The 14279-nt window shown below is 40.5% G+C and overlaps 1 protein-coding gene across 10 annotated transcripts in view; it reads left to right on the top strand.

Annotated features, from left to right (window-relative positions):
- Zdhhc20 (zDHHC palmitoyltransferase 20) overlaps nucleotides 1-14279 on the top strand; it is a 67015-nt gene that overhangs the window by 15839 nt on the left and 36897 nt on the right. For 8 of the 10 annotated variants that reach the window (XR_006075923.2, XR_001579834.3, XR_013042438.1 and 5 more), the window contains exons 2-4: nucleotides 3729-3755; nucleotides 8596-8622; nucleotides 12921-13024. Coding sequence is in view for 6 of the 10 variants with exons in the window: in XM_076545096.1 (XP_076401211.1) it covers nucleotides 3729-3755; nucleotides 8596-8622; nucleotides 12921-13024 (158 nt within the window). In the remaining 4 variants the exon portion in view is untranslated. Of the gene's footprint in view, nucleotides 1-1700; nucleotides 1809-3728; nucleotides 3756-8595; nucleotides 8623-12920; nucleotides 13025-14279 lie in introns of all 10 variants that reach the window. The other 2 variants (XM_076545098.1, XM_076545097.1) reach the window with 1 other exon arrangement.

Raw genomic sequence — 14279 nt, 5'->3', positions numbered from 1 at the left:
GTTAAGACTCCAGTAGAGTGCCATCACTTAGGACTCCTGCTCCCTCTCTGGAATGTGTGAGTGGGTACTGAGACTGTTTCACTTGGATACCAGGGTGGCCTTGACCTCATTAACCTTCATGCCCAATTTTTAGTGCTACTTGTGATTGCATTAAAAAAGCCACATCGAGTGATAGATCCGTACTGCCTAGTCTTGTCTGAGTATGGGTTATCCTCCAGCGGTTGGAATTGCCTACTTCTCAGAATGGTAAAAACTTTGAGATTGTGCTTCTGTATTTGATGACTAGTCACATTTCATTCTCATTCAGCATTTCCGTATGTCGTGACTTTATTTTCTATAAAGGACCTCTCAGTCTGTCAAATTAAAAACTGCTTTATTATTGGGAAAACACTGCTTGTGTGATAGAGAACAATGACTCATTCCCTGTAGGAGTCTATCTGTTCAGACCTGCTTTTGTGGTTCTCATGCCAACTAAATGTTTTAACTTGGGCCGGAGAGATGGCTCACTGGTTAGGAGCACTTGCTGCTCTTCCATAGTACCTGGGTTTGGTTCCCAGCACCCTCATGGTGGCTTACAGCCACCTGTAACGTCAGTTCCAGGGAGTCCAACCCCCCTTTCTGGTCTCCATGGGCCCCAGGTACACGTGCAGTACACATAACATTCAAGCAGAACACTCTTACACTAAAAATAAATCTTTTTAAAAATGACTTTACTTGTGTGAGCTTCTGTGTTTCTTACATTTCTTCCTAGGAGTTAGTTTTTAGTGCTTTTCTCCTTCTGAAATGTCCCTGAGCCTTAGGTGTGGGGTGGTGTTGTATGTGTATTCACTGGGGATGAGCACCCCACAGTTAGGTCTTCTCTGCGTTTTGACCAATTGTGACTTTCTGTAATTTCCATCTGCTGGTTTAAGTTTTTAAATTCTGTATATTTGTACCTGTGTGTCTGTTGGGGAAGGGCGTGTGTGCACATGAGTGCAGGTGCCCTCGGAGGTAGAAGGGGATGTCCTGTCCCCTAGAGATGGAACGACAGGCAGTTGTGAGCTGCTAGACATGGATGCTAGGAACTTCAGGTCCTCTGCAAGAGCAGTGTGCACTCTTAACTGCCCAGCCATCTGCACCCCATTTCTTCAATTAGATAACCTTTCAAAAGGGAAAGATAGGGATTTCTGCATATTAGTTTTTACACACATACTCCCTTTTTAAAAAATTTTTTGTGCATTGATGTTTTGCCTGCATGTATGTCTGTATGAGGATGTCAGATTCCCTGGAACAGGAGTTACAGACATTTGTGAGCTGCCATATTGGGGCTGGGAATTGAACCTGGGTCCTCTGGAAGGACCCAGTGCTTTTAACTGCTGAGCCATCTCTCCAGCCCCCGACACCCTTTTTAAAAATAATATTATTTTTAGTTTTTTCTTCGAATATCTAGGAATGCATACTTACTATACAACCTATAGATAGATCATATTTGCTTTTTGTTTTTGAGACAGTCTGATATAGTCCAGACTGGCCTTGGAACTCAGATCCTTGCTGTGACTTTGAACGTATGATCCTCCTGCCTCCATTTCATTGCTGGGTTTGGAACCCAGTTTCATGCTTGGTAGGCCAGCACTGTACCAACTGAGTTACATCTCAATTCTCCTCCTCAGTTTCATTAAAATTATTTTGCATTTATTTATTTATTTGGCTTTTTGTCACAGGGTCTCTCTGTGTACTCCTGGCTGTCCTGGAACCTGCTCTGTAGACCAGGCTGGCCTGGAATTCACAGAGATCTGCCTACCTCTGACACCCGAGTGCTGGGATTAAAGGTGTGTACCACCAAGCCTGGCTCCCTTAATTTAAAAATACATATAGATTGATTGTATATGTATGAGTATTTTGCCTTCATGTATGTTACCATGTGCATGCCTGGTTCCCCTGGAGATCAGAAGAGGGTATTGGATCCTCTGGAGCTAGAGTTACAGATGGTTGTGATCCACTGTGGATGCTGGGACTCGATCCTGGGGCTCCTGGAGAACCACTAGTGCTCTTAACCAATGAGCCATTGCTTCAGCCCTGGCATTTACTCCTTTTTTGTGGTTGATGGTGATTGGATTTGTGTGCCATGCACACATCTGGAAGGAGTTGGTTCTTTCACAATACAGAGCCAGGCTTGGATCTTCACCTGTGGAGCCACCTCACCAGCCCTCAATTTTTAAACTTTTATTTGATTTTTTAATTGGTGTGGCAGGTATAGTACTCAGGAATTTTCATTCAAGTGATGGTATATCCAGGACATTATCTTTTTAATGTAGCTAAGGGAGATGATGAGCCCAGGGGGCTGAGATGTTTGAGCCTTACCTAACATCTCAGATGGGTTGAAAAACCTTATGCTTCTGTAAAGTGTTTTTAAAAGAAAAGTAATGATCAAAAACTTGTCTTAAATCTGATGTTAATTGGACTGTTTCTTCAGTGTTATGCTGGTGGGCGAGTAAAGTAAATTTATTTTTCGTTTGTGAAGAAAGTATCAATATAGTCCCATTCCACCCCCCAGACAGGGTTTCTCTGTGTAGCTTTGAAGACCAGGCTGGCCTTGAACTCACAGAGACCCGCATGCCTCCGCCTCCCAAGTGCTGGGATTAAAGGCGTGTGCCACCACTGTCTTGCTAGTTCTGTCTTATCTAGAGATTTTAGTTCAGATTTGATTTTACTTAAGTCTTGCTGATGTATGTATTATTGAGTCTCAAAATATGGAATAGATGAGAGATGCTGTAGGAGAAGAGGGGGATCGTGAGAGAATGAGATGTGAGTGAATAGCAGTAACAAAAGTGTGGTTTTTATTCTGGACGTGGGGCTCAGGAAGGCTATAGAGAGAAAGGAGAGTTCACACTGAGCTCTGAAAGGTGGATAGGAAGGAACATAGGACCTGTGAAGTTGTGTTCTGTAACACATTTGTTCAGAATAGTTAGACCAGAAGCGTGAGCAAGACACAGGACTGGATTATGGTAGGCCTTTAGTTCTGGCCACCGTGAAGACTGGGCTTTATTCTGGAAGTGACGTGGTTGCTGAAGAGTCTTCAGCCGTCAGATTTGCTGGTGGTGAGTGTGTTCAGCTGATCTGGGCAGGGGCCTTAAGTGGTGCATTTGAGGGAGGCAAGGAAAGAGGTGGAGGACTGGAGCAGTGACGGCTTTGAAACAGACTTGGACTCAGCTCGACCTAAATGCTTTTGGATCATTCCTACGTTTTCAGGCATTGTAGAATGCCTCCAGTGTACTCAGACGGGTAATAGAAAGTGGAGCCTTGAAGAGAGAACTCTGCTCTTGCAGAGGACCTGGGTTCGTTTCCCAGGACCCATATTGTAGCTCACAACAATCTGTAACTCCAGTTCTAAGGGATCTGCATGGGGGCTGGGGAGAGGCACATGGCTGTGTTTTCGCAGCCAGAACTTTACAGACTGAGCCATCTCCCAGGCCCAGAAGAAAATTTTGAGTACAATTTTCAGAAGGAGGTTGGTAAGGTGTACTGTATTCTAATGAAAGAACAGTCCTTTTCTTGCTGTGGGATTAAGGAAAGCACTAAAGAGCTCCATCAACACACCTGAAGTTTAAAGAGGTCTAAAAATTTTAAGTAGTTGTATTGTTAATGGTAAAGAATGTTTTTGAAGTTTTATGAAAATGAAATAAGGTAAATATTCAACTTGAAATAAAATTCATGTATAAAGTATATTTTTTTCATATTTTTTCTTCTAGTTACTATTTCTGGAAAAGGAGAAAACGGTAAGAGTCTCTTAGTCTCACTTTAAGTAAAGTCACTTGTAACCATGTACATGTATTTAGTGGTGAGTACGTGTGTGTTTGCTTTCCTGAAAGAAAATGTGTATCTTTAACTTTTCAGTTAAGGAAAGAGAGACTGCTGTGTTTCTTCCCAGGTACACAGTATCTTAAGTGACTAACTCCGCCATGTTTTGTGAGGCTCCAGGACTACTCTGTGTAAATTTGTGTATTGCTGCCTTGTGTGTCCCTCAGAGCTCTGTCTATTTCAGTTCTAGTAGCAAATGTTGTTTTGATTGTTTTTGTTCTTTTGAGGAACCCACCACCCAGCTCCCAAATAAATCATATATGGAGGCTTATCCTTAATTTTAAACACCCGGCCTTAACTTGGCTTGTTACTTGTCAGCTTTCCTTAACTTAAATTATCCTGTCTATCTTTTGCCACTGGGCTTTCCCTGTTTCTTGTTTCTGTAAATCTCACTCTTACTCTGTGGCTGGATGTGTAGCTGGGTGTTTGGCCCCTGGAGTCCTCCTTCTTCTGGCTACTTCTTTTCTCCTCCCAGATTTTTCCTTCTATCTATTCTCTCTGCCGGCCAGCCCCACCTATCCTCTCTCCTACCTCACTATTGGCTGTTCAGTTCTTTATTAGACCATCAGGCGTTTTTGACAGGCACAGTTACAAAGCTTCACAGAGTTAAACATAAGTAATATAAACAAAAGTAACACCCCGTTTAAATAATATTCCTCAACATTTCCCTCTTTCGTCTAAATAAAAAGAAAGGTTTAACTTAAATGTAGTAAACTTTAATGTAGTAAAACTATATACAACAAAAACAGTTAACAAGATTATATTTACAATATTCTGTCCATTTACATTCAGCAAATTCAGAGAAAGCATTCTACCATTCATCCATCTCAGTGACTATCATGACTAAGGAAAACTGCAACTATAACTGTCTAGTCTTCAACGTCATCAAAGACCCAGAAGGATGCGATATTATCTAACAACAGAGACATCTAACTGCCTAGACAGTCACTCCAAGTTCCTCTGCAATGTTGAGGCATCCGTTTCCAGCCTACAGGCCCACAGTATCTGGCCGACTTCTCAGTGAAGCAGGAATTTTGAAGAACTATCCTGCCTTGTTTGGCAGAGTTCAACAATTCATTTTCCTGTGTGTCCTGCATGTCTAGTCTGCAGCACATTGTCAGGAGTCAAAGGCAAGGGTAGTTTCTTTGCCTGGTGGCTTACTTTGCCACAGTGAAAGCAAACTCCATAAGGAGTTTCTTCAGTATCCATCATCTTCTCTGAAATAAATTGGTGCTGTCAGGAACAGATGTGTCTCTTTATCATGGAAAACTTTATGTTAACAAACATTTTAAATACCATATTCTGTAGGTCTTTGAAAGGTTTGAAGATCATCTTTCTATCTAAAATATATCTCTATATGATCTGGAAAGCATACCTAACATATCTACAAATTTGATTCTTATAAATGATTAACCTATGTTTCCTAATTTTCCTATATAGTTTCTAATAACAGCTTTCAAAAATTGGAATTTTACCTTATAATTTTTTAAACAAATTTTATATATCCTTAAACAAGAATAGAAACATATATACAATATGTTGTAACAAAAATAACCATAAATTGTTATTAATATATAAAAATTCTTTAAATAAGAATAGAACCAGGGTTGGGGATTTAGCTCAGTGGTAGCAAGCACAAGGCCCTGGGTTTGGTCCTCAGCTCTGGAAAAAAGAAATAGAGCCATATACAGTATAACAAAATTAATTTTAAATTTGTATTAATATACTATATTTTCCTGAATGATAACAAACATCCATAGCCCATCATATAACCATCATACACTTCCCAACTCTTGGGGATGTGGCCTTCATTTTCTCCATACTGCTTCCTGCTGTGGATGAAGCATCTTTAAGAGTCCCAGAGAGAAAATTTTGAGATGATGACCAAGTCCTGGGAAGACCAGCAATAACCTTTCCTGATAGATATCACCTGTCAAGTTTCAGGAGGTCTCACCTGATCAAATCTGATCCATATTATTGCTGAATCACAGCCTCTCACTTCCTGTGGAAACAAAACTCCAAAGCATTTTTTATTTCCATTTGACAAATACATTTTTTGATTTTTTTTTTTTTTTTTTTTTGGTTTTTTGAGACAGGGTTTCTCTGTGTAGTTTTGGTGCCTGTCCTGGATCTTGCTCTGTAGACCAGGCTGGCCTGGAATTCAGAGATCCGCCTGGCTCTGCCTCCTGAATGCTGGGATGAAAGGCATGCGCCACCACTGCCCAGGTTCTTTTCCTTTTCTTAAGCTTATGCACATTGTAAAAGATACTGTAACCTGTTTAGAGGTTTTTCCGTCTGGATCTCTTTTACTTTTACTGTGTATCTCTAGTCTTTTTTGACCACCTGAGCAAACTTTAGACTGCTAAGGATCCTCCGAGTATGGCTCTTGGCTGGCTCTACCTGATTCTGGGATCATGAAAGCCAAGCCTAAAATGCATGTCCTGGTCTGGAGTTAGGTGACCAAAGACTGTGTTATACCTTCCTAGCTGTGGGGACTGGGACCTGACCTGCCTGTAGGTGTTTTTTCACTTAACTTGCCATTTTCATTTAGCCACTGCCTGCTGGCTGAACAGCAGCACCTCCTAAAGAAGTCATGTCCTTTTTCTTTTTTACTTTTCAAGCTTTCTCGGGCCCTATGGGAATTGTTTGTTGGTTGTTTTTGTTCTTGGGGGGGGGGGCACCATCCAGCTCTCTAATAAATCACATACGGAGGCTTATCCTTAATTATAAATGCCTGGCCTTAGCTTGGCTTTTTGCTTGCCACCTTTCCTTAACTTAAATTCTCCTGTCTACCTTCTGCCTCTGGGCTTTTCCCATTCTCTTACTTCTGTAAATCTTACTCTTAGTCCATAGCTGGCTGTGTAGCTGGGTGGCTGGCCCCTGGAGTCCTCTTCCTTCTCTGCCTACTTCTTTTTCCTCCCAGATTTTTCCTATATATTCTCTTTGCCTGCCAGCTCCACCTATCCTTTCTGCTGCCTTGCCATTGGCCATTCAGCTCTTTATTAAACCATCAGGTGTTTTAATATCACAGTAACACAGGTTCACAGAGTTAAACAAATGCAATATAAACAAAAGTAACACACCTTAAAATAATATTCCCTAACAGCAGTCTTCACTGGACTGAGGGGAGATCTGCTTTCATAATGCCTAAATCCTAGGGATGATTCCATTTTTCATGTATTTGTTCAAAATAGCACATTATTACTCACAGATATTTAATCAAATAACCAGACTTTAGATTTGTAATATTAGGTCAAGGGAATAAAAGAGTTTATAGTGACCAATTAAACAATGCCTAGGGGGAAAGAGCTTTTCTAAGAATTTCATTAGAATTAAAGAAAACTTTAGTAGTACCATTGAAGTAAAACTTTAAAAATAAAATTAGATTTTAACATACAAGGATTTTTAACATACAGAGGAGTCTAAAACAATTGAACAGTTAAGTTATTAATATTTATTTATTTCATTTTAGTTTTATTTTTAAAAGGCAGGATTTCTCTGTGTAGTTCTGGCTTTCCTGGAACTCACTTTATAGACCAGGCTGGCCTTGAACTCACAGAGATCCACCTGCCTTTGCCTCCTGAATTTGGGGATTAAAGATGTGTGCCATCACACCTGGCTAATAAAAACTTTAAAAATAGTACAGAATGGAAAGAGATGGGAGAGGGAGTACCTTTTCTGTGTTGACCACCCTAATTTGAGAGCTTTACATGTATACATGAATTATTACACTCTTTCCCTAAATAATGGATGATTACTGTGTGTCAGTTAAAAGGAAAGAGGAATATGTGTGCAGGCCAGAGGTCAGTCTTGGACATCTTCCCTCAGGAACTATCCACCTTGGTTTGTATTATGTTCTCTCTTTTCATCCAGCCTTGTCCAGATGTCTCCTCTTATACCCCATCCTGAATGTCACTGATTGGGCTGGGTTGGCTGGCCAGCCAGTGATCTGCCTGTAACTAATACCCAGAGTTAGGATTATATATGCTTGCCTCCAGCACATGGTGTAACTTTTCTGTACCCTTCGCCTGGTCCCAAATTAACACAGAGAAGCTTATATTAATTATGAATGTTTGACCAATGGTTCAGGCTTATTACTAGCTAGCTCTTACAATTAAATTAACCCACTTCTATTTATGTATCACCACATGGCCTGCGGCTTACCAGTTCTCTCACAGCTTGCTTCTTGGGTGTCTTGCAGCTTCGACCCCAACTCGATCGATGCTTGTTTATCTCCATCCTCAGTTTGAATGTCCCGCCTAACCTTATTCTGCCTCACCATTGGCCAAACAGCCTTATTTATCAACCAGTGAGAGCAGCACATATTCACAGCATACAGAAAGACGTCCCACAGCACATGGGGGCTGGGGACAGGCACATGGCCCTGTGTTTATTCACAGCGTACAGAAAGACGTCCCACAGCACATGACCCTATGTTTTCGCAGCCAGAACTTTACAGACTGACTGAGCCATCTCCCAGGCCCAGAAGAATTTTTTGAGTATAGTTTTCAGAAAGAGGTTGGTAAGGTGTACTGTATTCTAATGAAAGAACAGTCCTTTTCTTACTGTGGGATTAAGGAAAGCACTAAAGAACTCCATCAACACACCTGAAGTTTAAAGAGGTCTAAAAATTTTAAGTAGTTGTATTGTTAATGGTAAAGAATGTTTTTGAAGTTTTATGAAGATGAAATAAGGTAAATATTAAACTTGAAATAAAATTCATGTATAAAATATATTTTTTCATATTTTTTCTTCTAGTTACTATTTCTGGAAAAGGAGAAACAGGTAAGAGTCTCTTAGTTTCATTTTAAGTAGAGTCTCTTATAACCATGTACTTTGTATTTAGTGGTGAGTACATGTGTTTTTGTTTTCCTAAAAGATAATGTGTATCTTTAACTTTTAAGTCACTAAAAGGAGAGAATGCTGTGTTTCTTCCCAGGTACACAGTATCTTAAATGACTAACTTGGCCGTGTTTTGTAAGGCTCCCAGGACTGCTCTGTGTAAATTTGTGCATTGCTACCTTGTGTGTCCCTCAGAGCTCTGTCTGTTTCAATTCTAGTAGCAGTCTTCACTGGAGAGAGAGAAGATCTGCTTTCATAATGCCTAAATCCTAGGGATCGTTCCATTGTTCATGTATTTGTTCAAACAGCACATTACTACTCACAGATATTTAATCAAATAACCAGACTTTAAATTTGTAATAGGTCAAGGGAATAAGAGTTTATAGTGACCAGTCAAACAATGCCTAAGGGGAAAGAGCTTTTCTAAGAATTTCATTAGAATTAAAGAAAACTTAAGTAGTACCATTGAAGTAAAACTTCACCACTAAAATTAAATTTTAACATACTGAATCCCAGAGGATTCTAAAACAGTTGAAAAAATCGAACAATTAACAGTTATTAATATTTTTAATTTTCTCTTATTTTTGGTTTTTCAAGACAGGGTTTCTCTGTGTAGCTCTGGCTGTCCTAGACTCACCTTGTAGAGCAGGCTGACCTTGAACTCACAGATATCCACCTGCTTCTGCCTCCCAAGTCCTGGTACTGAAGGCATGTGCCACCACTCCTGGCCTAATATTTAGTCTTATTCCTGGAGATAGTCATGCCTGATTATTTAAAGTTGCCCTTAAGTCTAATTTTCAGTAACAGAAGAGACACATTCAGTGTTGGTAGTCCTGTCTTTCTTCAGTGCAGGATTATTCTACATGTGTTGAAAGTATAGACGCCAAATGCAGGGAATTTCTGAAGATTTTGTTTTGTTCATTTTGAGGCAGGGTCTTTCATATAGTTCCAGCTTGCCAGGACGTGCTTTGTATCTTAAACTTCAGATTCTCCGGCTTTTGTCTTCAAATGGTGAAGTTACAGACATATATAACATATTCAGCTTCCAAACACTGGTGTCACGGGCGTGTACCATCTGCTCAGCCTTGACATTATATTTTCAAAGTTCTCTTTTGTACTATTATGTATGTCTTGATTGTTTTTAAACCATGTCTTAAAGAATATTTTCTTTTTCCTTTTTGTTAAAGGCTATCTTGAAGTTTTATGAAACATTGAGTCACAGGTGATTTTTGAACACAGACTTTGATTTATAGATTCAGATTTTTCTTAGAGCTTTAATTTGTTTGCAGATATTTTACTTTATGTATTGATATTTACATTGTGTGTGTGTACACACGAGCGCATGCACATGAGTAGATCAGCGGAAGAAGACGACTTTGGGGTTGGTGCTCTCCTTCCTCTGCTGAGCCGTCCTGCCAGCCTCCTTTTATATGCGTGACTAGAAGTCTGCCTTTGAACATCACACAAGCTGGGTGTGGTGGGACACATCTCAGCACTTGAGAGGCTGAGACCACTTGAGTTTCAGGCCAGCCTTGTCTACACAGTGAGTTTAGGACCAACCCAAGCTATATATCAAGACCCTGTTGCCTCCAGTGGTGGCACAATAATGCCAGCACTCGGGAACAGAGGCAGGCGGATCTCTGTGAGTTTAAGGCCAGCCTGGTCTACAGTTCTAGTACAGCCAGGGCTACACAGAGAAAGCCTGTCTCAGGAAAAAAAAAAGGGGGGTGGGGGTGGGGGTGGGGGGAGAGAGTACAGAAGGGCAGCGCACACACATACACACACACACACACACACACACACAACCGTATATAGTCCTCAGCCCTCCAGCTCCCCCAAAGAAAAAAACCACAAATCACATGAATTTGAATTCAGTTAAAAGCACTATTTTCTTTCATTTCTAGTTATTGTGTATTAATTATATCCCAGGCATTGTGCTAAAGAGCTTAATTTTATTTAACTGGAAATGTGTCTTAAAGCGAACTATTTTGTGTGCATGGAGTGTAGAAATTTCCTGAAGGAATAGTAAATGTTCAAAGAAGAGTTTGTTTATGCTAGTCTTAGTTATAAGCAATTAAGAAGTTTAAAGTACTTTGGTGTTGACATCTGTCTTAAAATTAGCACTGTATAAACCAGTGGTTCTCAACCTTCCTAACAGTGTGGCCCTTTAATACAGTTGCTTGTGTCATGGTGACCCCCAGTCATAAAATTATTTTTGTTGCTACTTCATAACTATAATTTTGCTCCTGTTATGAATTGTAATGGCAATATTTTTGGAGGTAGTGACTCGTCGAAAAGGTTGTGGCCCACAGGTTGAGAACCGCTGCTATCGATGACTTCTAGCTTGATTGATGTGGGCAAAAATGAATACAGGAAGTACTGGTTCAGTACCACTTGCCAGTGATTGAACAGCCTCAGAGCTGGTGTCAGAGAAGGGACCTAAGCTCCCAAATGTGTTTCCAAAGGAAAACCCGACGAGGTAGTGTTTTCGGAGTCTACGGGATAGACCACGACATTTGGCCTGGAGGGTACAGACCACAGAGAAATGCAGCTCCCTGAGAAGCCGGCGTTTTTAGTGTGGACGACGTATTAGTGGGGATGGAAAGAGAGAGTGCTTGGATACAGAAGGAAGTCGTGGTTAGGGTTTCGAGTTCAGATGCTGGCAGGGAAATAGAACTGATTAGTAAACGCTGACTGAGAAAGTGGAGGAGAACAATTGCCCGAGACAGAAGTGAGGAACTTTAGAAATGAAGTTCTGAGAATGGAGAGAACTTTTGAGGAGGAGATGACATTTAATCTGACTTTAGAAATGAGTAGAGTTCAAACTTGTTATCTTCAGAGTGTATATGTGGAACATTTCACACCAAAAAAAAAAAGGAGTTTAGCTCTGGTCAGTGGTTCTCCCTTAGAAAAACTAACCCTAGCTGGGCGGTGGTGGCGCACGCCTTTAATCCCAGCACTCAGGAGGCAGAGTCAGACGGATCTCTGTGAGTTCAAGGCCAGCCTGGTCTACAGAGCGAGATTCAGGACAGGGAGCAAAACTGCATGGAGAAACCCTGTCTCAAAAAACTACAAAAACAAAACAAAACAACAACAAAAACACCTAACCCTACTTGTTTCAAATAGAAAAACTACAGAACATAACAAAAGGCTCAGCATTACATCGGTGAGTTGATAGTTGGAGTCCCAGATGTCAAATATGACACTAATCTACTTGGAAAAGACTATGGTAGAAATTCACAGTGGCTAGCTTTTTCTTGTTAGCCTGTGTTGAACAAGAGAATAAATTTCAGAATACTCTAACCCAGACAGTAATTGAGTTACTCAATTTTATTCATTATTTTTGGTGATAGTAAAAACTTTTTTTTACTTTCTGTTTCCAATTCCCCTTGGCTTAATGTTCATAGTGATGCGTCCTTTTAAGTAATTTTTAAGTCTTTGAGAATTAACATTTAAGGAAAACTGTAAGTTACAGTGAGTGGCCAGCTGTGGGTGCGGGTTGTTACACTAGCGCTCTAACCGTCCTAGCACGAGAGAAGCAGAGGCAGGAGGGTCATGAGTTCCAGGCCAGCTTGGACTACATAGTAAGTTCAAGGCCAGCCTGTCAAAAACTCTCTTCCAAAAATTCAGGCCAGCAGTGGTGGTGCATGACTTTAATCCCAGCATTTTGGAGGCAGAGGCAGATGAATCTCTGTGAGCTCAAGGTCAGCCTGGTCTACAAAGTAAATTCCAGGATTAGCCAGGGCTGTCACACAGAGAAACCCTCAAAAAACAAACAGAACAAAAATTCAAACCCAGTTGAGGTTGGTGGCACATTCTTTTAACCCCAGCACTCAGAAAGTAGAGTTGGAGGCCAGCCTGGTCTACACAGTGAGTGCAGACCAGCCTGGGCTGTGTAGAGAGACCTTGTCTCAAGAAAGGAAGAAAGGAACCCAAACCCAGTGTGTAAGCATGTGCAAACGTGTTTTTAGCTCAGATCCTCAGCAATGAATGCAATCAAGGCTCACCAAATGTGGTTTATAAATAAAGTTTATTTTATAACTTTACATCCTGAAATGCAAGGATAGAATATTTCTTAATGTCTCTTACTGTTGTATCATATAGATAAAGGAGTTTATGTATTTGATATTTAAATGAAGGTTTTTTATTAAATCAGGTCTTGTGACCATACTGTTGTAATGTAGTACATTTTCTTGTTTCTACCTGGACTCAATGAAATATTGTTTGTTTTTATTTACCAGGAAAGACCGTTGTTTACCTTGTGGCTTTCCATCTGTTCTTTGTTATGTTTGTATGGTCCTATTGGATGACAATATTCACATCTCCCGCTAGCCCCTCCAAAGAGGTAAATTTTATGTTGTCAAATTGTCAAATGTTTTAACTGATTACGGAATGATATTTCCTGTGTTGCCTATGTTAAAACCTTGCATGATACATTTGTTGTTTCCATTTGTAAAATCTCTTGGTAATGTGAATGTGAGTCATTGGCTTGTTCTCAGCATAGTTTACTGACAGCGTAGTAAATGTTTAATTGTACTAACACTTTTCTGGCATGCTGGATTTTCTTAAAACACTGGAGTAAAAAGTTGAGGATTGGAATTGAGTTAGGGAATTAGGATTGGTTTTTAGAAACTCTTCTATCATATTTTCTCAGCCATGAAAAAATGTGCTATATCTAAATCACATGTGGCTATGGAAAACAGTTATTCAGGGTTCACCTTGCTGTGACTGCATTTCTCTGCTTGAGGATGCATTTGGAAAATAATACAGGTAAACATTTAAACGCAGTAGGTTTTGCAACTGGTATCACTCTTGCCTTGACACAGATGAATTCTTCCTTCACTGAAATTTAGAATAGCAAAGGTGATTAAGCTAATAATAGAGCTTTCAGCAGAAAGATTGCAGATCCAAAGCCAGCCTTAGACGCAGAGAGACCCTATCCCTTGTCTTAAGAGTTTCTATTGCTGTGGAGAGATACCTGGAAGATGGGAGGCCCTGGGAGAACATAGAAAGAAGAGCAACTGAACTGGTACTTGGTAGGAAAATGTTTCTAAAATGAACCCAGCTGGCCTTAGTGGCCCATAATCCCAGCACTGGGAATGCAGAGGAAAGAAGATTGTACATTCAAGGCCAGCCTGGGCTACATAGCTGGTTCCAGGCCAGCCTGAGCTGCATAGCACAACCCTGTCTTAAAAATAAACTAACCCGGGTGTTGGTGGTACACACCTTTAATGCTAGCACTTGGGAGGCAGAGACAGGTGGATCTCTGTGAGTTCAAGGTCAGCCTGGTCTACGGAGCAAGTTCCAGGACAGGCTCCAACGCTACACAGAGAAACCCTGTTTCAAAAAAACAAACAAAAAAGAAATAAACTAGAGGACTCCATGATGTTTTTTGTGTTTTTGTTGTTGCTTTGGTTTGGTATTTTCCCTTTTTTTAGGTCTTTTTGATTTTTGGCTTTGGTTTTTTGTTTATTTGTTTGTTTGTTTAAGAGAGAAAGGAGGGGCTGGAGAGATGGCTCAGAGGTTAAGAGCACTGACTGCTCTTCCAGAGGTCCTGAGTTCAATTCCCAGCAACCACATGGTGGCTCACAACCATCTGT

Source organism: Peromyscus maniculatus, chromosome 9 (genome assembly GCF_049852395.1).
Source record: "Peromyscus maniculatus bairdii isolate BWxNUB_F1_BW_parent chromosome 9, HU_Pman_BW_mat_3.1, whole genome shotgun sequence".
Classification (NCBI taxonomy): Eukaryota; Metazoa; Chordata; class Mammalia; order Rodentia; family Cricetidae; genus Peromyscus; species Peromyscus maniculatus.
Note: the sequence above shows the minus strand (reverse complement) of the source record. Positions and strands in the feature narration are given on the sequence as shown.